Source organism: Malus domestica, chromosome 08 (genome assembly GCF_042453785.1).
Source record: "Malus domestica chromosome 08, GDT2T_hap1".
NCBI classification, from domain to species: domain Eukaryota; kingdom Viridiplantae; phylum Streptophyta; class Magnoliopsida; order Rosales; family Rosaceae; genus Malus; species Malus domestica.
The window spans coordinates 18,915,592-18,943,237 of record NC_091668.1 but is presented as its reverse complement, the minus strand read 5'-3'; the positions used below and the strand labels follow the sequence as shown (position 1 = coordinate 18,943,237).

General features: G+C 39.3%; 2 protein-coding genes, 1 non-coding gene and 1 pseudogene across 8 annotated transcripts; 2 read left to right on the top strand and 2 right to left on the bottom strand.

Annotated features, from left to right (window-relative positions):
• Positions 1-934: 934 nt before the first annotated feature.
• LOC139198078 (uncharacterized) lies at positions 935-1,417 on the bottom strand. Its single transcript, XM_070826335.1, has 2 exons — positions 1,132-1,417; positions 935-1,068 (listed from the first exon to the last, which is right to left on the bottom strand). Exons 1-2 carry the CDS (start codon positions 1,415-1,417, stop codon positions 935-937), a joined length of 420 nt encoding a protein of 139 aa, XP_070682436.1.
• Positions 1,418-12,421: 11,004 nt separating this feature from the next.
• Positions 12,422-17,944, top strand: LOC103441570 (filament-like plant protein). Of its 6 annotated transcripts, XM_070826475.1 has the most exons (6): positions 12,718-12,815; positions 12,908-13,064; positions 13,569-13,730; positions 15,368-15,563; positions 15,809-17,220; positions 17,343-17,944. In XM_070826475.1, exons 3-6 carry the CDS (start codon positions 13,623-13,625, stop codon positions 17,739-17,741), a joined length of 2,115 nt encoding a protein of 704 aa, XP_070682576.1. In that variant the 5' UTR covers positions 12,718-12,815; positions 12,908-13,064; positions 13,569-13,622; the 3' UTR covers positions 17,742-17,944. The 6 variants fall into 6 exon arrangements, with proteins under 6 accessions (XP_008378475.3, XP_017189449.3, XP_070682575.1 ...); XM_008380253.4 differs by lacking the exon at positions 12,908-13,064 and having other exon boundaries at positions 12,422-12,815; positions 15,371-15,563; XM_017333960.3 differs by lacking the exons at positions 12,718-12,815; positions 12,908-13,064 and adding an exon at positions 12,425-12,559 and having other exon boundaries at positions 15,371-15,563.
• Positions 17,945-18,848: 904 nt separating this feature from the next.
• TRNAQ-UUG (transfer RNA glutamine (anticodon UUG)) lies at positions 18,849-18,920 on the top strand. Its single transcript has one exon. It is a non-coding gene; the product is annotated as a tRNA-Gln (tRNA).
• A 104-nt stretch (positions 18,921-19,024) lies between these two features.
• Positions 19,025-21,443, bottom strand: LOC103441579 (uncharacterized; annotated as a pseudogene).
• Between the last annotated feature and the right edge of the window lie 6,203 nt (positions 21,444-27,646).

The window sequence follows — 27,646 nt, the reverse complement described above, 5'->3', positions numbered from 1 at the left end:
AAGGCTAACAAGGCTCAACGGGGTTAAAAACCTACAAAACATAATGACATAGGGCACACGGCATTTGGCTAAGGTGGTGGTCACTACACAACTTCATCTTGAATATGTGTTATGCAAATCAATAACATGCTTTGAATGAAATGGGCATGAGTTCTAGCATTTGGAACTAAATGAGGAAACGCCTTCTAAGTAGCAACCAAGCAAGGAATAATGAGATCATGCAACGACTTTAGAAAACAAAGAATGCACAGATTTTAACTCTCCAAATAAACGTTTAGGCTCAAGTCTCACAAGGTTGTAGCGTTAGTTTGAGTTCCTTCCTTCAAGCATGTTACAAAAACGGATTTTTACTTTATGATTACATGTGAATTCATAAGTTATAACCACAACCAAGCCTAAACCAAAGAGTAAATCAAACTTTTATCCATGTTTATAACTTTCTTTAACCGTCATGCAATTACAAACTGAATCCTCATCATTGTGTTGGAAGGTACCCTAAGACACAAACAAACACACAAAAACGACTCTTTTTGGGTTTTTAAAACAAATTTTTCAAATTTTTATGGGATTTTCGGATTTTTGACTCAAAACACACCAAAACAGCTTAAAAAGGCTTAAAAACAGCAAGAAACAACATTAGAAATCATGAGTGAGAAAACCCTACGAATTTGCAAGAAAACACTTTGGTTACCCCCCCACACTTAAATCAAACATTGTCCTCAATGTTTCAAGCATAAACTACACAAATAACAAACAAATAACAAAACAGCAACTAACACACTAAGCATGGCATAACGAAATAATCAACAAAGAGACGGGTTTAGGAACGCAAATCTGGAATTGGAGTGCTCTCTAGGTCTTCCTTTGTTGCATGCATGGGTTGCCTCCCAAGTAGCGCTTGCTTTAACGTCGTACAGTCGGACGAAGAGCTCAGTCACTCCTCAATGGAGCCCACGGCATGCAAGGGGATGTCATCCACGACATGTTCCTCAAAGTGCTCGTAGTACGGCTTTAAACGATGCCCGTTCACCTTGAACTCATGTCCCGTTTTCAAGCTTTGGATTTGGACTGCACCATAAACAAAAACATTAGTAATAACAAAAGGTCCAATCCACTTGGAACGTAACTTACAGGGAAACAAACGTAAACGGGAATTGAACAAGAGCACTTTCTGCCCAATTGCGAATGTTTTGCCTCTAATCATCTTATCATGGAATGCCTTGGTCTTTTCCTTGTAAATGCTAGCATTCTCATATGCCTCATGCCGTATCTCATCAAGCTCATTCAATTGAAATTTCCTATGCCCTCCCGCTTCATCTAGGTGCATGTTGAACTTCTTGACGGCCCAATGAGCTTTTTGCTCCAACTCAACGGGGAGATGGCACGGCTTGCCATAGACAAGCCGAAAGGGTGACATTCCAATGGGTGTTTTGTACGCCGTACGATACGCTCAAAGTGCATCATCAAGTCGTAAACTTCAATCCTTCCTCGTTGGCCCAACGGTCTTCTCTAGGATCTGCTTGATCTCACGGTTGGAAACCTCGGCTTGCCCATTAGTTTGAGGATGATAAGGCGTAGAAACCTTATGATTGACATTGTATTTCCTCAATAATGCCTTAATGGTCCGGTTGCAAAAGTGTGACCCTCCATCACTAATGATCACTCGTGGCATGCCAAACCTTGCAAAAATGTTAGTTCTAATAAAATCTGCAACCACTTTAGAATCATTAGTCCGGGTGGCCTTTGCTTCCACCCACTTCGACACATAATCAATCGCAAGCAAAATATATGTAAAACCATACGAAGAAGGAAAATGACCCATAAAATCAATACCCCAAACATCAAAAATTTCAACATTTAGGATAGAAACCTGCGGCATTTGGTCCCTAGCACCTATGTTACCCATTCGTTGGCATTTATCACATGTTAAGCAAAAAGTTCTAGCATCCTTAAAAATACTAGGCCAATAAAATCCACATTGTAACACTTTAAGTGCAGTTCTTTGTGTGCCAAAGTGCCCACCACATGCATATGTGTGACAAAAACTTAAAATTGAACGAAATTCAGAATCATGCACACAACGACGAACAATTTGATCCGGGCAAAATTTCCACAAATACGGATCATCCCACACATAAAACCGTGCATCATGCCTAAGTTTATCACGTTGGTGCCTAGTGTAAGTGCTTGGAATTCGTTTTGTCACAAAAAAGTTCACCAAATCAGCATACCAAGGCTCACTAACCTTTATGGACAGCAATTGTTCATCGGGGAATGTCTCCAAAATCGGGAAAGACTCCTCATTATGCACCATTCGGCTTAGATGGTCAGCCACTACGTTCTCGCTTCCCTTCTTGTCACGAATCTCTATGTCGAACTCTTGAAGTAGCAACATCCAACGAATTAGCCGGGGCTTGGCCTCCTTTTTGGTGAGTAAGTACTTCAACGCTGCATGGTCAGTGAAAACAATTACTTTAGTACCAATTAGATATGATCTAAACTTATCTAAAGCAAAAACAACGGCAAGAAGTTCTTTTTCTGTAGTGGAATAGTTCAATTGTGCATCATTCAACGTCCGTGAGGCATAGTAGATGACGTGCGGCTTCTTGTCCTTTCTTTGTCCCAAAACAGCCCCTAAAGCGTAGTCGGACGCATCACACATAAGCTCGAAAGGTAGGCTCCAATCCGGTGGCACAATGATGGGTGCCGTGGTCAACAACTCCTTGAGTTGATTGAATGATGCCGTGCACTCCTTGGTGAATTCAAACGCCACATCTTTTTGTAGGAGACGGCAAAGAGGTTGTGCTACCTTCGAGAAATCTTTGATAAACCTACGATAAAATCCTGCATGGCCAAGAAACGAACGAACCTCTCTAACCGAAGTTGGAGAGGGTAAGTGACGTACAAGATCTATTTTCGACTTATCAACCTCAATGCCACTTTCCGAGATGATATGCCCTAAGACTATGCCTTGTTTTACCATGAAATGACACTTTTCCCAATTAAGAACAAGGTTAGTTTCAACGCAACGTTTTAATATCAAACCTAGATTATGCAAGCAACCATTAAAAGAATCACCAAAGACGCTAAAATCATCCATGAAAACTTCAATTATTTTCTCTACATAATCAGAAAATATGCTCATCATGCATCTTTGAAAAGTGGCAGGTGCATTACATAAACCAAAAGGCATGCGACGATATGCAAATGTACCAAACGGGCATGTAAAAGTAGTTTTTTCTTGATCCTTGGGGGCAATGACAATTTGATTATAACCAGAATAACCATCAAGAAAACAATAGAAAGCATACCCCGCTAACCTCTCAAGCATTTGGTCAATGAACGGCAATGGAAAGTGGTCCTTCCTCGTGGTGGCGTTTAGCTTCCTATAGTCGATGCATACCCTCCAACCGGTTTGAATGCGTTGAGGAACAAGCTCATTCTCGGCATTGGCTACCACTGTCACTCCGGATTTCTTTGGTACGCATTGCACGGGAGAAACCCACCTACTATCCGAGATTGGATAGATAACTCCACAATCTAGAAGCTTTATGATCTCCTTTTTCACAACTTCCATCATAGGAGGGTTGAGACGACGTTGAGCCTCTCGAGATGTTTTAGACCCCTCCTCCAAAAGTATGCGATGCATGCACGTAGTTGGGCTAATTCCCTTGATGTCGGCCAATGTCCATCCAATGGCCGTTTTGTACTCCTTTAGCACCCTCACTAGTTTGTTTTCTTCTTGTGCCGTGAGTGAGGATGAGATGATGACGGGCAATGTCTCATCCTCTCCCAAGAAAACATACCTCAAGTGACTAGGCAACGGCTTAAGTTCAAGTGTAGGTGGCTGCACAACTAAGGGAAGCATTTTATTAGCCGAAACTGAACTTAAAATAGGGTCCAAAAACTTACCGGATTGTGATGGCAATGACTCAAGGGTAGCCACCGTCTCAAGGACATCTTCACTAGGGGGCACGGCAATGGACTCCAATTGCATGCCGTGGGGTTCTTTGGTGGTTGATTCAATGTTTTTCATGTCTTTTCCTTGTGCAATGACCAATTCAAGTGCATCGTCTTTCAAATTGTCTAAATGGTCCTGCGCCAAAGAATCAATTACATCAATAGCAAAACATGAATGATTTTCATTAGGAAACTTCATAGAATCAGAGAGATTGAAATTGATAACTTCCCCATCAAATTCCATTGTCAAAGTGCCATTAAACACGTCAATCTTCGTACGGGCTGTTTTCATGAATGGCCTTCCAAGGAGGATGGGCAATGACGGGGCATGGTCCGATTCGTCCATCTCAAGTACATAAAAATCCGCCGGGAAGATCAAATGATTAACCTGCACCAAAACATCCTCCAAAACTCCCTTTGGATAGGCATTAGATCTATCGGCCAATTGTATGATTACACCATCGTTTTTCAACTCTCCTAGGTTCATAGATGCATAAATTGAATATGGCATGACATTTATAGATGCACCTAAGTCTAGCATGGCAGATTCAAACCTAGTATTACCAATGACACAAGGAATCGTAAAACTACCCGGATCTTTGCATTTGGGTGGTAGTTTGCGTTGCAAGATGGCTGAAACGCTCTCACTTACTTTCACAACTTCCTTGGTCGAAATCCTCTTCCTAGTGGTGCAAAGTTCCTTCAAGAACTTGGTGTACCTCGGGACTTGCTTGATTGCGTCCAAAAGGGGAATGTTGACTTGAACTTTCCGGAATGTCTATAGAATGTCCTTTTCAGCTTATTCTTTCTTTGTTTGCTTAAACCTATTTGGAAAAGGAGCATTCGAAGGAAAAACATTAATAGGAACTGAATTTGACACGTTCTTACCTCCATTGGACAGATTCGATGGCTTAGGACCACTTAGGGCTTGCGGCATTGGTGTTTCCACCTTTGTCGTGGCCCTTCCTTGTTCTTCCTCTTCAATTATCAACTCCTCCACCTCGTGAGAACGTGATTTGGAAGGTTGGGGGTCAGATCCTACGTGCTTCCCACTTCGCAAAGTCATGGCTTTTGCAGATTCGAATCCACCCTTTGGATTCACCACGGTTGAGCTAGGCAACTTGCCTTGCTCTCGAAACTGTCCCATAAACTCGGCAATTTGCCCCACTTGCTTTTCCAACTCGTCCACCTTCTTGTCCCTAGTTTGCATGCTCTGCGCCATAGAAGTTAGTAAATTAAAAATTTGATCATTATCAATAGAAGTACCTGACTTTTGGGCGGGTTGTGCTTGAGGTTGAGTTGGTGCAAACGGCTTTTGGTAGAAACCCGGGGGTTGTTGCCTAAATCCGCTTTGTTGTTGGCCTTGTTGGGGTTCTCGCCATTTGAAATTTGGATGATCACGCCAACCGGGATTGTAAGTATTGGAAAATTGGTCATTCCTCGGTTGGTATTGGTTGCCAAATCCCACGGCATTGAGGGTCTCCCACCCTCCATTTTCTATCAATTGTGGGCACTTGTCCGTAAGGTGGCCTTGCATGGAGCACACGCCACAAGCTGCCACGTTTTGTACTTTTGGACCTTCCACCACCTGAGAAAGCAAAGTAGTAAGGTTAGCCATTTGATTTTGAAGTTCGGTTATGGCACTTACCTCATTGACTTGATGTTGCCGTGGGTTACTCCTTTGTCCAACACCTTCGTATTGTTGAGCATTCAACGCGCGATTGGCAATCAAAGTCTTTGCTGCCATGGGGGTCTTGTCCACCAAGGCTCCTCCCGCCGAGGCATCTAGCATTTGACGTTCGATAGGTAGTAGCCCCTCGTAGAAGTATTGCAAAAGAAGTTCCTCCTTCATCTGATGCTGTGGACAAGAAGCAACAAGAGATTTAAAACGTTCATAATAAGTAGGAAAAGATTCACCTTCCTCTTGTTGAATTCCACTTATCCTTTTCCGTAGGAGGATGACTCGAGAAGTTGGGAAAAACTTCTCCAAGAAAGCCCGTTTCATGCTTTCCCATGATGTGACGGTTCCGGGCGCCAATTCATACAACCAATCCTTCGCCTTTTTCAAGAGAGAAAAAGGGAAGGCCTTCATCTTCAAAATACTCCCATCGACATTGACGGGGTCATGCTCGAACACACCACCTCGAATTCCTTCAAGTGCTTGTTCGGATCTTCCATGGACAGCCCATGTTACTTCGGAATGTGATGTAACAAGCTTGACTTCAATTCGAACTCGGCAGTTTTGTCCGGAGCCGCCCTAAGGTATTGGATACATAGAGGTGCGGCATTATCCAATCCCGAAGCGGAAAGCTCCTTGATCGTTCGGTTGTCCACTGCCATGTCTTCCACTTCCTCTTCAAATTCAGAAACGGACTCGGAACTTGCACTTGATTCACTAGGTTCCGGGTTCTTCCTCTTTCGTCTCAACTCACGCTCAAAATTGTCGTCAAAGTCTAAAATATGTTCGTGAACCGGATTAGAACTCCGAGTCATAAACAAGTACCTAAAATAAGAAACAAAATAACATAAGAATCTGATCTAATAAGAAAAATGAAAATAACACTCCAAGGGATTAGCAAAGTTGCTAATCCCCGGCAACGGCGCCAAAAATTTGATGCGAAATATATAAGCACACAAATTAAACCCTCTTTTTATCAATTGTAGCGTAGTATGTAAGTAGGGATCGTTCTAGGCCGGGGATTAGGAGGGATTGCTAAATCACTTGAAAACTGACTCAAATACGTAAAAACAAGTTTAGAACACTAATTTAGACTTAAAGAATGCAAAACTAAACTTTAAAACACTTAAACAAACCAAAAGACTCAAAACAGCAACCAAAAGACTCAAAACTGCCTAAAAACCACTTTCTGGGCAGTTTTGGACACTAAGCACCAAATTGGACGAATTTGGGTTTTAACTTGAATCCAAACACTTAAAAACACAAAGTAAAACACTTTCTAACTAATTTGACACTTTAAAACAAAGGGGGAATTGGTTTTTACGAAATTAAAAACAAAGAACACAGATTGTAATTAGAACAGATTGTAAAAACGAATTTGGATAATACTATGGATGGAAGGCTAGCTAAGGGGTTCTTCTCCACACATGTTATACTTGCATACAAAACGATTTCTAATTGTATTTCAATAACTTATGAATTCTCAACGTCCCAAATTAACTGTGAATTGCACTAGTTAACTTTCAGATTTTCCTAAAGTTATTAGATTGATTGCATATGACAACCCAAAACATTCCCTACAAGTCCCCCACATGAATTGCATAATAGAGGTACAATCAAGAATCATTAAGTACTATGAAAACCATAAGCATTGACGAGGCACTTGTTACTATGAATTGCATGAAACTTATGCCAAGAATTTACTTAACACGATTGTGATCAACAACCTTTACCACTTGTGAATATAAGTTCATAACGATTAGGTGAAATTCCCTTATATCCTAGCATTCAATTTATGCATGAAAATTAAGCGTGCACTCTCAACAAACATACACAAATCAGTTATAGTTCATGAAGATAAGTAAATTGAAATCACAACTTATGAAACACAATTAGAGGTAATCAATTCATATAGCAAGCATAAACATGGTTTCGAATTCCCCCATCGCCAAGGGGGGTTTAGTTCCTCATACTCACAACACAAAGAATATCAAAATTAAACATGGAAATCAAAGGAAAGACAACACCTAAAACGTTCCAGCAACCCTCAATTGAATAGCATGAACGTCCCAAGCTTTCTCTCCTCCTCTTGGCTGCGGCACAAGGACTAGAGACAGGTTCTAGGGGTTATTTGGATGGATGAGTAGGTAAGGGATGATATGGTAGTGTTTTGGGGACATGGGGGTTGCGGCAAAGTGTGGAAATATGGCAGATTGGTGAAGGAAGGCTGCGGCAAAGGGGAATGAATGTGTTTGGACGAATTTCTGAATTGTGGAGGGGGTGGTGTATGCGGCAAGGCTGAGAACACATATATATAGGCACCACAAACCCTAGGGAAATCAGGTTTAAGCAATGGGCTAGGGTTTAGGTGCGGCAAAGGGTTGAAAGTCCACCAGAAAATAAGGTTTCTAGAAAGCCTTGCAAGGCAAGGCACAAGGGAGGTTCTAGAGGGCCTAGGTACGGCAAAGGGTCCAAATCTGAAAGGGATTGGGCTTATGGTGTGGCATTAAGTGAGAATCCAAGAGGAATTGGGCTAGGAAGGTGCGGCATTGTCCAAGAAGGTAAGGATGGGTCATCTAGAAGCCCAAAGCCAAGAATAGAAACTCTCACAAATGGAAACCTCCAAGAATAGAAACTTCCAAGTTTAGAAACTTTGGTTTCTAATTCTGAATTCTTTGTTCTTCACTTTCATTTCTTCATTTCTTAAGCACCTTTGACCTTCAACTCGTCCATTCCTTGTGCTCCATAAGTAAAAACGCCATTTTAGCTCAATTATGCTCCATTTTGCACTTCCTTGCATACTTTGTCTCTAAAACCTGAAAACACATAAAACTAGCTCAAAAGACTACTTTAACTAAGGAAAAACAATGTAAATGCACAAGGACAAGCTAACTAAGGTGCATAAATATGCTCCTATCACGGAGGCTTATTCAGCTCTTCCTTGCCATTGTTGGCATCAATGCTTTCTCAGCTCCTTGATAATCAAGTGGAGATTCACGTCTTGTACCCCACCTACAGTGGTTTCTATTAGAAAACGTCCAAATCAGGAAAATCAAACTTGTGACGGTTCGACAATACACTGAATTTGAGGGAACAAGATTGTGATTGGTGCTATGGGAATGAATCATCCATAAGCATCAAAGTTAGAACATTCGAGTTCTAAGACATGGTTTTCATGAAAAACGTCGGGTTTTCATGAAAAACGTCGGGTTTTCATGAAAAACGTCGGGTTTTCATGGGTGTAATGGTTTATGAAATCTTCGGGTTTCAAAGACACTAAATTTGAAACTACAGGTTCAATTTAGTTTATAAACGTTTAGTTCATAAAGGAGAGGTTCCTGTAAGAAACCCAGAATGCAATATACTAACTTAGTGTAGTGGATTTGAGTTGTCTTCGGGAACTCAAGTGTGAGAGCTTCGCTACTACAAAAGTATGTGACGGTTCAAAGAAGAGAAATAAATTATTGAATCGTTAATGTCCAAAAGTGATATTCAGGTCAATAATTTTGGATTCATTATCAGATTAATGGACTACAGGTCATTTTTAATTAATTTAATAGATCTGGACCATTCGGGGTCGATCGTAGAAGCAAAATAATATTAAAATAATATTATTGGATAAAAAATAGAGCCCCAAAAATAATTGGGCTTAATGTCGGGGGTTAAGAGGCACGGGTTGGGTGCCTTAAGCATAAGGCGAGGCCCAAATGTTCCTTTGGTGGTGGCTGCAGGCCACGAGTGAGGAATGAGAGACCCTAGCCGCAGCTGGGTCGTGTTTTGGGCCATAAGGGAGTGCATGGACAGGTCTAGCGCAAGCTAGCCTGTGGGTTGTCACGGGGATCCCAGCAAAAACTGGTTGCGTGAAAGCAGCTCCATAATGACTGCAGGTCACGGGCTTGGGTATGGGTGGCGCAGTGACAAGCCCAGCATATGCTGGCTATATGTATGCGGGCTAGAGCAACAAAACCCAGCAACCAAAAAGGTTGCAGCGTGTGTACGAGAGGACAGCCCAGACAATTGGGCAAGTTGGATAGCTGCTGGCCAAGGCCAGTGTGCATAGGCTCAGGGCTGCAGGCCCTACCGAGGTAAAATCCAGGCCTAGGCCTGGTGATTATTTGCACAATGATGGTGCGGTGGTGTGCCGCACCATGTCCTGATTCCCCCATTTTTTTTTCAAATCCTTTAGGGTTTAGGAAAACCCGAAACATGCTTCTAATTTAATTGAATACTTTGACTCACAAATTCCACATAGCAATTATTGCGTAATGTATGAAACAAATATATATATTGACCAATATATGAACATATACAATATATATATCGGAAGATAAATATAAATGTAGAGGGTTCATACATCATAGGGAATGTTTTCATGCTTCATGGGTCGTTTCAAATATGTTCATTTATTTTAAGCGTACCTGAGTAGCAGAAAACAATAAAAGCCTTTGAATTTGTAGAAGATCCTTCTTGAAAGTCGGAATTTTTCAATGCGTTGTATTACGTTCAACACAGAAAAATTAAATTGAATCAATAGCATGTAGATCAATTTAATAAAATAATAAATTAATCATGAAAAGAATGATTAAAACGTAATACTCCTCAAATTGAAGATCAAACTCTCTTGTTAGCGTAGCGTCAAGAGCGTGCTGATAACGTGTTGTAGGCATAATTTACTGAACAATTATGGAGGCCTTAGAGAGAGAGGGGGTGCGGCAATAGAGAGAAGAATAGAGAGATGTGTAATTGTGGGTGTGTGTTATCTCACCCCATTGTGCCTTTATTTATAGTAATAGGAAAGGTAAAACCTTTCCCTTTAGGATTACAACATTTAATAGGTAATCTAATCCTAATAGGAATATAAGATACATTCCCATATTTCCTAGGATTTACACAATCACATTCCTATTCTAAATAGGACTGCAACATAAACATTCTTTTAAACGAATTATTAAATAATTTAAAGTAGTAAACTTAAAAAAAGAAAAAGAAAAATAGCACCATTATCACAAATGTGAATTGCTTTTAGGAGAGGAAGAGTCATGACTTGTCTTAAAATTACTAAAATGCTCGATCATTTGAGTGTCCCATGCCTTCTTCATTAACTAAATGAATGAAAAATGTGATGTTGTTGAACCTTATCGTTTGATAAACTACAATCACCAATTAAACTTCAACTAAATTACATGATCTAAAAGTGAGATTTGGCCTTTATTTTACATAATCCTAGTCTACGTTTGGTATGCGGGAAAGAGAGCTTGAAAATGGAAAAGTGTTGTCTATTTCATATTTGGTAAGGCTTGGGAAATGATTTTCTGATTCATGAGAAAATAGAGGGGAAACAAAAAAAATACCAGTTAACTGCTATCTGTTTATGACATGTATATTCCAACATAAAATGACCATTATATCCCAATGGTATTTCCTGCCTAATTTTGCTTCGTTAGTGAACATTGAAAAGGAATTTTGCATTTTCCTTTCTCAAGGAAAAGACATGGGAAATTAATTTTCATGAATTCCTTTTAGTGTACCAAACACAATTGAAGTAACAAGCACCCATGAAATTTGGTAAGAAAGAAAAAAATTGAACAAAAAGAAAAGAAAATGTGAACGATTTTTGCACACTTACCTATTTTCTTATTTTGCATATTTTATTTTTTTTAACAAACGATATTATTTACACTATTTGAAAGGGGTAGATTTTGCTTCACGAGTTATTAATAATACGGTTTAAATTCGTATTTGACAAGAATTGAATTTATAACCTGTCACTTTTAATTTAGCATGCTTAAATAAATTTTCATGAAAACAAATCATTTCCCAAAAAGAGAAAATTCCCCCAAAGTTTTTTCTCCACCGTTGGATCATGAAATGGGAGAAGATGTAGGGCCCGGCTTCAGGATAAAGATTCCTTCACTATGCCTGTGGCCCCACGACTAATACAAAACAATATAAAAGAGTTTTGAAAAACGGAAGAGGATTCTCTTTGATACTCTTTCTTAGAATTCAAGGAGATTTTAAAATTATATCAGTTTATCGTACATCGTGCAATCAAAAATTATTTTAAATAATTTTATTTTAAATTAAATATAAATAATACTTAATAAAAACTGATCATACGATGTACGATAAATGAATATGATTTGAAGATCCTTAGGATCCTCACAAAACAAATCCAAAGAGGATCCTCATTCTTGAAAAACCAAGAGGCGACAAGAAAATTAGGACCACCTTCTCTGCAACATAAAATATTGCAAAAACAAAAAACATTTTAATTGCCATTGAACCAATATTTTAGAAAACTAAAAAAAATAAAAAATTGTCAGATAATAGAATTACTATACTAAATTAAACTTATGTATAGGTGAGTTTTTTTCGTATCAATGTGCTGAACACCAAACATGTTGCTTTAGCTAATTTAGTTAAACCGAGTTTGGAAAAATAAAACTTGCTAGTGAGCTACATTTGCTACAAAATTACAAGTAATGAATCGCCGTTATAGGCGGCAAGGCACAGCTCCATTTCAAAGTCCAAACTACAAATAATAGAAAAATGGTACACAAAATTTCCCTTTTGATTTTTTTTCTAAGAAACGAACACTAAATGTGAGAAGGTAAACTAAGCCTCACACTAAACAAGTAATAATATTATTCAAATTTATTTAGCAAGAATCGAACACACCTCTCATTTACAAATTAAAAGAAAAACTATTAGATCGTAATTGTAATTAATTCTTTTTGAAATTTGAATAAAAAAAAAGGAAAAAGCTGTAGGAAAACAAAAAGTGGAATTTTGAGGTTTCTGGAGGGGATCCAATTCCCTCTCTCATCTCTCTCAACCTTCTCAGAGCTTGAAATCCACAAAGAAGCACATGCTCTTCACTTGTTTACTAATATAATAATACTATTGAGAGTACCCAAAAAGGTAAAGTAGAAAACAAGAAATGCAAATCCAACCCAACCCACATTATGTATGCTTCTGCTTTTGGTTGTTCATCTGACATTCTACAGAGATTTTTGCAGCCTTTCTTGTTTATTTATTGCTCTCTATCATTTTTATTGCTGGCCTGTAAAATCTTCAGTCTCAAGTTTTGAAGTTTGAATCTTTACATTTACTTATTACTGGCTGGTTGGCTGGCTTCCAACTAACTTTTGAGGTTGCTGTGCTCTCCAGTCAAAAGGTATTTTGATCTGGGTCTTCTTCCTTTTAATCCTTCTTAGTTGAATTTTAGTCAATTAAAATCTTGATTATTATTTGAATTCGATTTTCTAGGTTGCTCTTCAATTGGAGCTTCTGTGTTGGCTACTTTTGTTTTTTCAATTATTTTGCTGCTTTTTCTGGTGCAAGCACTGTTCCATTCATCCGTATTTTGGCTTCTGAAACTGGATTTTCTGCAAAACTTCATCAATTTATCAATTGGGTTGTTCTGGTTTGTAATTTCAAGAACTGGGTTCTTCTTCTTTCGTGATTTCATGAATTGGGCTGTTCTTCTTTTGTGATTTCAGCAATTGGGTCTTCAGTGATTGCACAATTTCATGATATTTTCACTATTTCAATAGCAATTGATTGAGTTGGATGTGATGCTGCTGGAGTTGCAAATCGTTGAGTCTTTTTCATTCTTATATAAAGCGATAATATTTTGTTTGGGTTTACATGGTTTTTGGAGTGGATTTGAAGCAAAGCTGACAGAATGCGATAAGCGAAGTCATTCTTTTTTACTCAAATGCTTTGGATTTGGTGGAAAGAATATTGCTTTCTGATTTTGAAGGGCTTGGTTGTATTGGTTGGAGTTCAGTTGTGCAGCAAAAGTTGATACAGATTTGGGTGTCGGCTATCTATTTTTTGCTTTCTTGTTTTGTTTTCTGCAACTTTGATGAGGATTCGTGGTGGGTTTTCAATGACACGTCTGTAAACTTGTAATTGTGTGTTGTAGATGAACACATTGTGAAATCTAGTTGAGGAGTTGAGAATTGAACTGTAACAGTAGATGGAGCGCAAGTGGTTGTGGAAGAAGAAGCCTTTGGAGAAGAGCTCTGGAGAAACTGATAGTTCAGGTTCAGTATCTTCGAACTCAGAGAGGTACTCCGATGAACAGGTGGGTAGCTGAACCCTGATTACCACAATATTTGAGTTCAACTTTACTTCTGCAAAGCTTGTACACACTGTTCTTTTGGCATTTAACTAAGTAACTAACGTATATTGTCCTCAATTTCACATAAACGGCTTTGCTCCCTACCCCTTTAAAGCCTTGCTTTATTGATGAATTTTTATGTCCTTCAAAGGTTGAAGATTGCATTTACAGTGGAAGTTTTCTGTCCATTTCTTTGTTGTCTGGATAGACTCTTAATGATGTGAAGAGACAAATAATGTACCGTAACTACCGTTGCTTATCCCCACACGATTGCTTTAGTTTACTATGCTACATATTTTTCTCATTTCTGAAACATATGTCCAAAACGTAGTAATATGCACCTACCTATGCTAATCAATTGCATTCAATGACCAAGTGTTCTAAACAACTATTAGATAGATTAGGCTGTTCTGATTGGAATTTGTGTTTCGTATTCTTTGTAGCCTTGCACAAGGACTTTTTGCCTGCCCGTGTAACCAAACAATTAGGATGCATTTCCTGTTTGAGATACCCTTATCATATCTAGCTAGTTGGTGTCGTAGAAAGGCTTATGTCCTCCCTCTTGCTTGTTTCTTGTCTTCGTTGCCTTGATATGGTATGCATGCCATGTCTTAGCTTAAGTGGCAGATACTTGATGCCAACTGAGTTTTATAACATATAAAATTTTGGTACTCTTGAAGTTCCATTTTGTTAACAACCTCTTAGAAAACGAAGTTCGGTTGATGAAATTTTAAATTTGTAACCCCAACAGGCTTGGTTGAGTACACGGGGCCGTGTGGTAGTTGTGAAGTGTGGTAGAAAATTTTTGAAATTGTTATCTCAAGTAGGGGAATTAAAAAATCGAAGTTTGACTAGGTTTGAGGCATCATATTGGAGAATAGAGGGTGTAGTTTATAATTTATGGGTCCTACTTTCGGAAATATTACCCACACTGACCCCTCCTATGGTGGCTAAAAACTGAATAATTACTAGTATTACAGGACACCTTGCAGGCTCCAAAGGAAGATAAATGGTAGCTTCTAGTGTGACCGCATGTATACAAACTAATAGCAGCCACTTCGATTTAGCCAATTATAGGATGGCTTATTATTAGCTCCGCCCCCTAGAACTTGAATTTAATCTCACCTTGCTCCCTGTAACTCAAAAGTTGCCACTCTACTCCCTGAAACTCAAAGTTCTCTTCACTTTGCCCCCTGGAATTTGATTTTGATTCCATTTTTCCCCTTGAAACTTGAAAGTTGTCTCTATAAAACTCAAAATTTGCTCCACATTGCCTTAGATCTGTTAAGAGAGAGAGAATCCACAAGTCAAAGTGGAACGAATTTTGAGTTTCAGGGAGTAAAGTGGTGACTTTTGAGTTACCGGTGGCAAAGTGAGATCAAAATAGAGTTCCAGGAGCATAGCAAAAAATAAGCCCTTGAGTTTTCAGACTGTTTCATATCACTCTAAGAGACTGGCGATATTTCCTTTCCTGTTGTTAATATAAGCCTTTTGGTGCATTTACAACGCTCTCAATTAGGCACTTTTTGTTGTTTGTGCAATCCGAACTATGATTTTATGCATGTTTAACTTTGGTCGAATATCTTATGATATCATTCTAGCAGGAGGCACAAAAGGCATCTCTGAATCATGATGCTCAATCACCTGAAGTCACATCAAAAGCAGCATCCAGTGCTGACCATGTTAATTATAGTCTGAAGAGTCTAACGGAGAGATTATCAGCTGCTCTTGTGAATGTTAGCGCCAAAGAAGACTTGGTGAAGCAGCATGCCAAAGTTGCTGAAGAAGCTGTCGCAGGTAATAGTTATATAACATAGTAATGCTGCTAATTTCTTTTTACACAGATATTTTATCTACATAATGATGACGATGAGTTTTAAAGATTTGTGAAATTCCTAACGGCAATGGACAATCTTTCCAAATAGAAGAGAACGATACGTTTATCAAATCTCAACCATGATCTATAGTTTTGTTTTCCAAAGATTTTATATAATTGTCATGTTTTTCTATCTTAAACCATTCTGTTTTTTATGTTATTACAGGCTGGGAAAAGGCTGAAAATGAGGCTGCCGTTTTTAAGTCAGAACTTGAAGTTACAGTTCAGCAAAACTCGGTTTTGGAAGACCGCGTAAGCCATCTAGATGGGGCCCTCAAGGAATGCGTTAGACAGCTTAGACAAGCGAGAGAGGAGCAGGAACAAACCATACAGGAAGCTGTGCTGAAGAAAACCCGTGACTGGGAGTCCACCAAGTTGAAGCTTGAAAGTCAGATTATTGAGCTACAGAGAAAAGCAGAAGTGAATAGATCTGAAGCTTCTGCTTTTGTCGATCCTCATCTTTCTCATAAGCTGCAATCTTTAGAAAACGAAAACTCGGCCCTGAAGCATGAGCTACTGACTCAAGCAGAGGAGTTGGAAATCATGACAATTGAAAGGGACTTGAGTACTCAAGCAGCTGAAACGGCCAGTAAGCAACATTTAGAGAGTATAAAAAAGGTTGCAAGGCTTGAATCCGAGTGCCGGAGGCTAAAAGCTTTGGGTAGTAAAATACCTACTGTCATTGATCACAAGTCCAGTGCTGCTTCTTCAATGTACGTGGAGTCTTGCATGGATAGTCAATCGGACAGTGGAGAGAGGCTAAACATGATGGAGATAGATTCTCAAAAGATGAATGGCTTAGAGGCAAACAAGCGTGACCTGACTTTCTCTGACTGTTGGGCTTCGGCCCTCGTTGCTGAGCTTGATCAATTCAAGAATGAAAAGGCTGTAAACAGAAATTTGCCTGCCCCTTCCATTGATGTTGATCTCATGGACGATTTCCTAGAGATGGAACGACTTGCTTCGTTGCCACAGACTGAGAATGAAACTAGTTATCTGGAATCAGAAGCCATAGTTAATCAAACCAATAATGAAGAACGTGCGTTGAGAGCTGAACTTGAAGCCATGAGTCATCGGACGGCCGAACTTGAGGACAAGTTAGAAAAGTTTGAAGTAGAGAAAGAAAAGTTAGAGGTAGAGAATGCTGAAATTGAAGCTATGAGTCATCGGGCAGCCGAATTAGAAGACATGTTAGAAAAGAAGGAAGTCGAGAGAGAAAATTTGGAAGTAGAGAAAGCTAAAATAAAAACCGCTTTAGCCAAAAGTCAAGAATGTTATGTGGCAGCAGAGTTTCAGCTTAAAGAAGCAGAAATGAAGTTGGAGGAGTTACAAAAGGAGCTAAGTATTGCAAATGAATCAAGGCAGAATATTGAGTCTCAGCTCATTAGCATGGAAGCAGAGGGGCGGACCATGTCTGCTAAGGTTGATTCTTTGGAAGCAGAGGTTCAAAGGGAGAGGGCTTTGTCAGCAGAAATTGCCATCAGATGTCAAGATTTAGAGGAGGAGCTATCAAGAAAAAACGAAGAATTCAAGCTTCAGAAAACTGCTTGCTCGAACAGTGAATTGAAGAGAAAGCAGGTTGGTGATCAAGGACTTACCCATCTACATTACGTCTTTTGGTATTCGATTATTCAAACCATTTACCTAGTTAAAACAACTGAATATGCCGTAATTTAATGTTGTGGTGACTAATATTCCAGGAAGACCTAGCTGTAGCAGCTGGAAAGCTTGCCGAGTGCCAGAAGACAATAGCATCGCTTGGAAATCAACTCAAATCTCTAGCAACACTAGAAGATTTCCTGATAGACTCCGAAAGCCTCCCAGGGTTCACTGCTGTTGCGCCGCAGATTCCTAAAGCTGATGAACAGTGGAAGTTGCATTCCAATGTGACATTTTCACCTAAACGAGATTCTGTATCAAAACCAGCCGATGAGAGTTGTGGGCCTTCAACAAATAGAAATGAGGACAACTCCCCACCATCTTCGTCTGCATCAACCTCATCCACTGTGTTGTCGACTCATGTCAGCTCTGACAAGAATCGAAATGGGTTTGCAAAGTTCTTCTCCCGAACCAAGAGTGGCATACGACTAGAAATTTAGGCGAGATTAATTCTTTAGTAGAGAAAACAAGAAACATAATTGGTTTCTGGGGTTTGTATTACAGGGGAAGTTAGTGCTGCAGTTTATTTGCAAGAGATTCTCAGCTCTTATAATTTTATCCTTTTTGGGGCATGTCAGATGCGTTCTTGTGAGATTATGTAAAGATGAACAAACGAAGGAACCGAGTCGAATTGTTATGGTCATGGAATGTCGCGATTCAACGGCCACACAGCTAGAAAATGGAAACTCCTCCACGATGGTAAACAGTCGTGAACAAGTCTAAAATATCGATGATATCGAAAATATCGATAGTCCAAAAACATGGAAATTTCGATGGAAATATCGCGATATTATCGATATCGATAAAAATTGAATAAAAACCATGAAAATTGTAAGAAAAATTTGGAAATTTTTATTGAAACTTTGCATGATGTTTATTTAGTCAATTATCTATTAGTTTATTACAAAAAATTGGAAGAAAATGCATTACATGATGGATTAACTAATTTAAGTTGATTATATAGCGAGTTGGCAAACATTGTGAGTGTAGAAAATATGTAGTAATTAATGAAAGAAGTTTAAACACACCATAATCATTTATATATAATGAATCAGTACAATATTTTATACTTTATATATTGCATGGTAAAATACATGAGTGACTTAGTACCACATAGAGTTCCTATCAAGATCTAAAATATCGATGATATCGGAAATATCAGTAGTCCAAAAACACGGAAATTTCAATGGAAATATCGGGATAATATCGATATTTTAGACCATGGTCGTGAATCAATTTGAATTTTAAATTTTGTGTTCAAATGTTAAGCGTAGCATGATTAACACTTGTCAATTGAACCACACTCCTAGCGGATGTGGATCCCATTCGGATCCTCACATCCTATCCATTTATCGTACATCGGGCTTCCAAAAGTCATTATGAATTTTTTAATTTAAAATTAAATACAAATAGAATATCTGATCTTCACAAAGAAAATCCGGAGAGGATTCTCATCCAAAACGACACAGCATTGGCCCGAAAGTATTAATATTTAATTAGCTTAGCTTACCGTTTTATTTCATCCAGTGTACTCATCAAACAAATTGGGTTCTATGGTGTAGTGGTTAGCACTCTGGACTTTGAATCCAGCGACCTGGGTTCGACTCCCGGTAGGACCTCTTTTTAAATTTGTCCTGAATTTTTTTTTTTCATTTTTTCATCTCTTAACACCCAAATAAACTAAATGATTTGATACGGAAAAAAAAAAAAAAAAACCCTTAGATGGAAACAAACCATATTTTTCGTATAATCACATAATTTACATTGTTTATTTTCTCAAAGAAACGATGATGATTTCATGTGCAAAATCAATTAAATTAAACAATAGAAACCAAAATTATTTGCAACTCTCTGTTTTGGCCTTGTAATTCATGATAAGCATTAGCATGCCGAGAATTCCTCTCTCTCTTGAAGGCATGGAAGAGGTCAATGCCAAGAGAAGCATTCAGAAAGTTCATTCTGAACATCCCAAACAGTGCAAGCGGCAGAAGAGCTTGGCTGTGACGAGAAGGTGAGCTGCCGTCCTTGCAAAAGTGAAGGTTACCCAATTAAGAACCCACTCTGCCCTTACAATTTTGCTTCTAGCGTCACGAATGCCAGCCATCCGCTGCGCTTTCCTCACATGCAGAAAGATAGAATGCAGCTGTTGAAAGAAACAGAAATATCAGAACCAGTTTCCTGTTGTGCAGAATTCACGTTATGAGTCTAAATCCCTCTAAAGATTTCAGATTCTTAGCATTTATTTGAAGTTACCATGTGTTCGACTGGAGGAATTTCCGATGGGGACGTTTCCTGGCAAGTTTTAACCCAAACACCATGTTTTACATATTATTATTTCAACATCGAAATATTTCATTTCGAGGTTGTAGTTACTTTAACTAGATAAATCTTAGCAAAGGAGTAATCAAGACAATTCATTTACAAGGGAAAATAACTTAAAAACCTAGTAAAGCTGAGCACCTCAATGAGAAATAAATTAAATGAGACTTTCCATCCCTCGTTCAAACAAAATCAGGAGAAAAAAAAAACAGGAAAAGAGGTTGCTGACATTTTCGTTATCATCTACCATTATGCAATATGTTATGAAATGATCACAACATAACATTACTTACACGTGAGGACACACCGATGGATTCAAATCGTCTCTGGGTCCAAATGGCTTACAGTTCAACCGAGCAGTTTACACTTTGGATGAATTTTCTTTACACTAAGAAATATTATCTGAAGAAGAAAAGGAAAACCTAAGGAAAAGAAAGCTTTCAAGAAGATGGTTCAACGTACCTCGCAAATGAGAGTGAGAATAAGGTAATTGATGGTGACCTTCCGATACAAAGCAAGAGTAAAGCAAATGAGGAGAACCAGATGATGCATCAGGATGGAAGGGATCCAACCACTATATAACCCATAATGCAGCATATCCCACTGATCATATGCAAAGTAACCGCATGAGAAGCACAGAGCTGGGTATGCCCATGGCCAAGTATGCCCAACCAACTCCGAGTGCTCAAACATTCCAACCAAACCATTTCTTAACCACTGACTAACCAAAATGAATACCACTGCAAAAATAAACACGCATAACTTAACGTCCAATATAATACGAATGAAGAAAGATACACTCACGCCAGTTACAGAAATAAGTGAAAAAACTCGTTTGGAAATGTATTGTAGGGGACTTGAAAATTTAATTGATTATACAAATGTCGAAAGCTAAGTACCTCGATTTCGGAACTTCGACTCAAAATGTTCTTCAATTTAGCTATTGCAAGTTCTTATCTTTATCCTATATGCAGGCACCTATTTCGTCCGTAGCCCAAGAATCTATAACATTGCAGTCAAGTATTCATACTATAAAATTCTACTTTTACAAATATTACAGGGAATAGTTTCTCTACACCCTGGGTTGCCACCAATGCCTTCGGGCCAGTGACACAATGTCATTGGTCCAGGGGACCGGAAAGCCATGGTAGCATTTTGGGTTGTAGTCAAGTCTCTCCGTGCTGCCACCATGGCCTTTGGGCCAGTGATACAATGCCATTGGACCGGGGGACCAGAAAGCCATGGTGGCATCTCGGGGTTGTAGCGAAGTCTCTCTGCGCTCAGAGACCCCATCATATCCAATCTAATCAAAGAAACAATGGCTTCCAAACCAGCCTCAATCATAAGACGACATAAATCTAGGCACATAGGCAAGCTTAATACCAAGTTATAACCTGCTAACCTGCTAGTGATGAACTGGGTTTCGAGCTAACAAAGTTCAAATGTTAATTTCAGTACAAAGATTCCATCTTTTGTTAAACTACGGAGCATACTCGATAACCCATCAAACATTTTCAAAACGCAAAAGTTAGAGAGAGAGAGACCTGAAGCGGAAGTTATGGAGGAGTGGAGGAGAGAAACGGAGGTGTTGACGAAGAGAGGGTCACGAGAGACGAAACTGAGAACAACCCAGTTGGCCAATTGGTAAAAGAAGCAGCCGGCAACAATGGCGAGCAGCTCCGACCGCCGGTGGAAGAGTATTTCGAACAGGACAGAGACGAACCAGAGCAACAGAGTGGCTAAGAAGAAAGGTCCCACCTTGTCCTCTTTCAGACCCCTCGTTGTTCTGCTCATTATACTCTCTCTCTCTCTCTCCCTCTCTCTCTCTTGCTCCAAAATGAAAGATGCACCGTCCTCCTAATCTCGAGAGCCAGACTCCCAACATGATTACTTTCTCAAAAATCGAAGAGACACTGCTTTTCGAATTTCAAGAGTCAGACTCCCAGCAGGATTGCTTTCTCAAAAATCGAAGAGGCACCGTTCTCCAAATCTCGAGAGCCAGATTCCCGACAGGATCGCTTGTTCGAAAACCGAAAAGGCATTGCTTTCTCAACTTCGAGAGCCAGATCTCCTTGGATAAAGCTTGTCTGTAATCTTCACATGCAACATCAGCTTTCCAGATACCACAGACCACTTTTTCAAAGTGCTCTAACAGAGTTAAAACACGTGAAGCTGGCAGCTCCCACTACAGTGCTATGACCAAGAAGGGTAAAGGAATAGCATTACTACTTGTTGTTAGGGAGACTCCTATATATGTCGACCTTCATCCTCAACGGACAGGCAGACCTGCAAAAATGCTCAACCCTTCCTCATATCTGAGAAGGCACTCCCAACGAAGCCTCTCGAAATACTCAGCTTTCTTTCCTCCCGATAATACCTCTGCAAACAAGCTACACCAAAGCAAGAATATCTCATATCATCAGGGTTAAAAGTAAGAGTATCCCATATCATGTTTTTTCCCTATCTTTTCCTTTGGCCTTGTTCTTACCTGCAAGACAAAGAGAAAGAGAGCAATCAGTCAGCACTTGGAATCAAGCTTCCAGTCAGGAACTGACTGCCTGGAACCCCTTACCTGATTACTTACCTGGCATTGCTCTCGAGTACTCATCTTCAACATCTTATGCTTCCAGAGAAGATACCACATCTGCCTGAGGAACAGATAGGGCAAGTGAGAAGGATACAAGGAAGCATGTGGAGACAAGCGTAACAGAACACGTGCCGATACTTCCACTACTTTGTCAACGGCAAAAGTATCCCATATCAGCAGGGTCGAACGTACTCTAGATTTGATGGACTTGTTTTGACCCTCAAATTCTTCAGTCGGCCTTATACTCTGGAGGTAACCAGAAATCCCTCCAGCCCAGTTCAAGAATAAGCCTGTGGAAAGTTACTTCTTTAAAAGCAAAAGTATCTCATATCATCTCTTCTCATTTTCTTCTCTTTATCCTTCATGCTGCCTGCAAGATAAGGAGAATGAAAACAATCAGCCGGAACTCGAAATCAAACTTCTGATCTGGGACTGATTGCTTAGAGCTCTGATTGCTTACGTTGTCTGTCACCTCTTTCAGCAGATCCCCTAGCTCGCCGACTTGGGGGACTCCTACTACATGGTTTGTATCGCGCTTGACCAAGCCTGAAACTACAAGTAAGCTTCAAGTGAAATTGATACATTACCTTGTGCATCTTCACCAGTTAAAGATACCACCCCTGGACGGAGGAAGAGTACTTCCAGAGAAGATGCCACATCTACCTATGAGACAGATAAGGCATGTGAAGACAATACCACACTTCGATACTTAGAAGTTTCATGATTACTCAGCGGCTTGGATCTTGCAAGTCCCCAACCGAAGAGCTTCCCCTCCAACCAGGAGGCCAATCACAGAGCAACACGTGTCGACATCAAAAGCCAATCATAGCGCGACACGTGTCAACATCAGAATCTAATCACAACACGACACGTGTCAATGTCAAATAAAGGCTAAAAACTCTCTTATATAAAAGGAGATCATTCTTTCAAAATATTTCCTAATGCCATTTGTACTAAATCATTCACTTGTACCCACTAAAGGAGAGCTTAAACCTATGTACTTATGTAAACCCTTCACAATTAATGAGAACTCCTCTACTCCGTGGACGTAGCCAATCTGGGTGAACCACGTACATCTTGTGTTTGCTCTCCTGTCTCTATCCTTTTACATACTTATTGATAGGAGCATATTTATGCGACTTAGTTAGCTTGTTTCTTGGCATTTATGTTGTTAGTTCGTAGTTATTTTAGTATTTTAAGCTATTTTCGTGTGTTTGTAGGTCCAAAGGGTTAATGTGGCAAAGAAATGCATTTTGGAGCATTGTTTGGCATGGAATGGATAACATATGCTTGGAGCAAAAGGAATGGATGACATTTGAAGTTTGTGCATCATCCTCTCCCTATAAATAACCATTTTAGCACACTCATTTCACCCAACACATCCACTCATTACAACCACCCAACACATTCACCTACCACTACATCCACTCATTACCACCACCCACTACATCCTCTCCCTAGCCTATAAATATATCCATCCAAAGACACATTCAGGGAGACATGAATCCAAAACACACACACACATCATCTACACAATTCTCCACTCTTTGCCGCATTCAACACAACCTTCATCCAAACACATCCATTCATCTTCACATCTATTCCTCCATACAAACAAACCTTCAAACACTCACCAACACCTTGTGCCGTAGCAAAGGAAGGGAAGGAAAGTGCTTGGACGTGCTAGCTGTCCAACTTGGATCGTTGGAGCGTTTAGGTGTTTTCTTTCTTTTGTTTCTAATGTTTAAATTCATTTCCTTTCGTTTTGTTGTAAATATGAGTGGCTAAACCCCTCTTGGCTAGAGGTGATTTCAAAGCCATGATTATGTGTGCAATATAATTTGATAAATTCCAATTATGAACTCTTGAATCGTGAATGCAATTGGCTTAACTATTTGATTGATAACTTATTTGTATTTGTTAATTAAGGGTCGACACTTAATTGGCATGCATAAATTCGTTGCTAGAATACAAGGAAGTTTCACATAATCGTTACAAACTTATATTCACATGTAGTGAAGGTCGCTTGTAAACGATCGCGTTAAGTTCAATTCCTAGCATGAGTGACATGATGTCATAGATGCAAGTGCTTTTTCAATGCTTATGATTTTCATTAAACGTAATGATCATTAATTGTATCTCTATTATGATGTCATGTAGGGAACTTTAGAAGAATATTTTGGGTTGTCGAATGATGTCATCCAATACAATAAAATAAGGAAAATCTGAAAGTTAACTAGTGATGTCACGGTTAATTTGGAGCATTGTCATTCATAATTCAATGAAGTAGTAATTGGAAATCAAGTTATTTGCATACATTTCATGTGTGGAGAAAAAGCCTCTAGCTATCCCATCCATCATCTTATTTCTCAAATTTGTTTTACAATTTGTCTAGTTTTTCGTACTTGTTTGTTTGTTTCAACTTCATCCAAAACTCAAACCCCCTTTACTTTAGTGTGTCTAATTAGTTAGAATCTATTTTAATTTGTGTTTTTAAATGTTTTGATTCAAGTAAAAGTCAATTTTCGTCCAAAGTCATTCCTAGTGTCTAGTTTAAGTTTATTTAGTTGTTTTAAGCTGTTTTGAGTATTTTAAGTTTGCTTTGAGTCTTGTGAGTCTTGTTAAGTATTTTTAAGTTCAGTTTTATGTTTTTGAGTCAGTTTAGAGGTTATTAGCAAGCCCTCCTAATCCCCGGTTCAGAACGATCCCTACTTACATTCTTTACTACAATTGATAAAAGAGGGTTAAATTTGTGTGTTAAGATAATTTTTGCATCAAGTTTTTGGCGCCGTTGCCGGGGATTAGCAACTTTGCTAATCCCTTGTTATTTCTTTTTGTTTATTTTCGTGTCTTTTGTTTTTAGTTACTGACTTTGTTTCTGTTTGTGTTTTTTTTTTGTTTTACTTTTGATATTTGATTTAGTTTTGTTTCCTTGATTTCAGGTACTAGAGAAGTAAGACATGGATTTTGCTACCATTCAAGCTCAATTGGCGGAACTTGACATGGATTTTGATACCATTCAAGCTCAATTGGCGGAACTTACTTCTCAATTGTTACAATATGCCGAAAGGACCACAATGCAAAGTGTCCCTACATGTGGTGTGTCCTATGGGCAAGGATAAGCAATATTCTCAATTCGCTGCGAATAAAGATGCTTGGGGTTATCAAGGCCATAGCCAATCATAGGACAACATGTTTTCCACCGCTTACAAATCGGATTGGAGAGATTATTCAGATTACATAGAACCTTAACAATTCCAATAAGATGGATATTGGCAGCAAGAAGAGGAGTTCCATTCAATACCTATGCAGCCATCACAACCTCATATACAATATGCTAAATCAAACTCAGGTTCGTTAATAGATTATGATCGAATTTTTGATGAAATAAATTCTTTGGTGCAGGGCTCACAAAATCAAACCAAGGAGGCTCAACAAGATGGATATTGGCAGCAATCTGAGGAGTTTTATTTAACACCTATGCAGCCACCACAGCTTCCCCTACAACAATTCCAATCAAATTCAAGTATGTCCACGGATAGTGATCAAATTTTTCAATTACTAACCTCTTTAGTGCAGTGGCAGCAAAATCAAAATGAAACAATGCTCAATCAAGCTAAGGAGATGAGCAAATTGAAAAATCAACTTGGAGAGATTATGGAGTTCACGACACAAATTCAAGAGCAAAGTGAACTCTCTAACTCAACTATTGAAAATTTGAAGGAAGATTTTGAAATCCATGATGCTATCACTTTGGGAAGTGCTATGAAGGTTAGAGGTGAACCCAAGACATCCAAACCAAGCCAAAACATGGATGAACAGCTGCTGTTCGAAGAAGAGGAGAATAACAAGGCCACGGCAAGGGAAAAACCACCCTTGCCGCAGCCCTATATGCCCTCTATGCCGTCCACTACAACCAAGGTAAGCCTAAATTCAATTTGTCCTGACCCCGTTTCACCAAATGTCCTTATTCCTTGCAGGATCATGCAATCCAAGGAAGAAGAGGGTGAGAAAGGCATCTTCGAAACCTTTCCAAAGAATCAAGAGCAAGAAGTGTATGGAGAATGTCTAGAATTCATCAAAGAAGATACACTTGAGACGAAAATTCCCAAAGAAGTTGGATTTTATGACACGGGAAAAGTCATAATTCTCAAAACACTAAATTTGGCCAAGTCCCATATCCCTGCAACCTTCAAAGATGTGGTGTTCGTAATTGAGTTTGTGTTGGAGCAAGCAAGTAAGCCATCTTCTCCAACTTCGATTTTATTATATACTAACTTGCTAATGTTGATGATTCAGGCACCTACACTAGAATTTAAACCATTGCCGGATCACGTCAAGTATCACCTTCCATTCAAGGATCAATTCCATGCTATGGGCCCTATCTAAGTTTAGAAGGAAGTTTCGTCAGGCTGGAAGACGTTAAAGCAAGCGCTTCTTAGGAGGCAACCCATGTTTTGCGTTCCTAAAAACCTTCCCTTTTCTGCAATTTTATTTTGCCATGATTGTCATTTTTATTTGTTGCTTGTTTAATTGTTTTTGTTGTAGGTTTATTTTTGAAACATTGACAGATATGCAAGGTATTTTACATTAAAATTCGTTGAAAATGAACAGGAGGCAGAAAAATACAAGAGGGAGCCTTCATAAAGGCTGCTTAGGAGAAGTCTCAGTAGTCGGCAGAGCATTAGCAGTCGGCGGAGCCACAAAAGGAGGAGGTATCGGAGGTTGATCATTTGGAGCTTCACTACGCGGTACAGCCCCAGAAGACGAAGGCAAATGTTGTTGGAACAAACCCACAAACCTCTGATGATCAAGTAAAATCTGACTATTAGATTTCTGCATCTGGTCAATCTTCCTCTTCATGTTTATAGCATAGTTATGTGCAAGCTTGTGCAACTGTTTATTCTCATGCTTGAGCCCTCTAATCTCCTGTTTGAGACTCATCACTTCAGCCGCCAATGATTTAACTTGACGGGTTCGAGCAATAGACGTTGGGCCATATTGGACACAACCTGCACACTGCACACTGAGAGCCAGAGAATCCTTAACAGCCAACTCATCAGATCGTTTGGAAAGTAGTCTGTTATCTTTGCGAGTAACAAGGTTCCGGGCCACCACCGCAGCGGTCATATCATTTTTCATTATCGAATCCCCAACGGTAAGAGGATCAGTAGAGGATATGAAGGATGGGCGCCATATGTTGTTTGGAGAAGGCATGGATGCCTCTTCACCAAGGTTCAAGTCAAAACGACGATCGGATGGGCTAAACATTTTCAAAGGTGTTGAAGAAAGAAGAGGTCGGACAAATCGAGATCTTAGAAGGGCAATGAAGGGAGTTTCTACAGGCGGAAATTGCTTTGAAACGAACTGCGCGCCTCTATAAAAATCAGTACTCGACGGGATTTCAGAGATCAAAGAGGCGAGCTCAGCAATCAAAGA

Bases quoted from the DNA above. Each gene is read 5' to 3' on its own strand.
- LOC139198078 (XM_070826335.1), bottom strand. From the start codon at position 1,417: ATGTCACCCTTTCGGCTTGTCTATGGCAAGCCGTGCCATCTCCCCGTT. The intron at 1,069-1,131 runs GTAAGTTACGTT...TTTATGGTGCAG, and splicing joins CCGTTTACGTTTGTTTCCCT to TCCAAATCCAAAGCTTGAAA.
- LOC103441570 (XM_070826474.1), top strand. From the start codon at position 13,623: ATGGAGCGCAAGTGGTTGTGGAAGAAGAAGCCTTTGGAGAAGAGCTCT. The intron at 13,731-15,367 runs GTGGGTAGCTGA...ATATCATTCTAG, and splicing joins AGAGGTACTCCGATGAACAG to CAGGAGGCACAAAAGGCATC. The intron at 17,221-17,342 runs GTTGGTGATCAA...CTAATATTCCAG, and splicing joins GTGAATTGAAGAGAAAGCAG to GAAGACCTAGCTGTAGCAGC.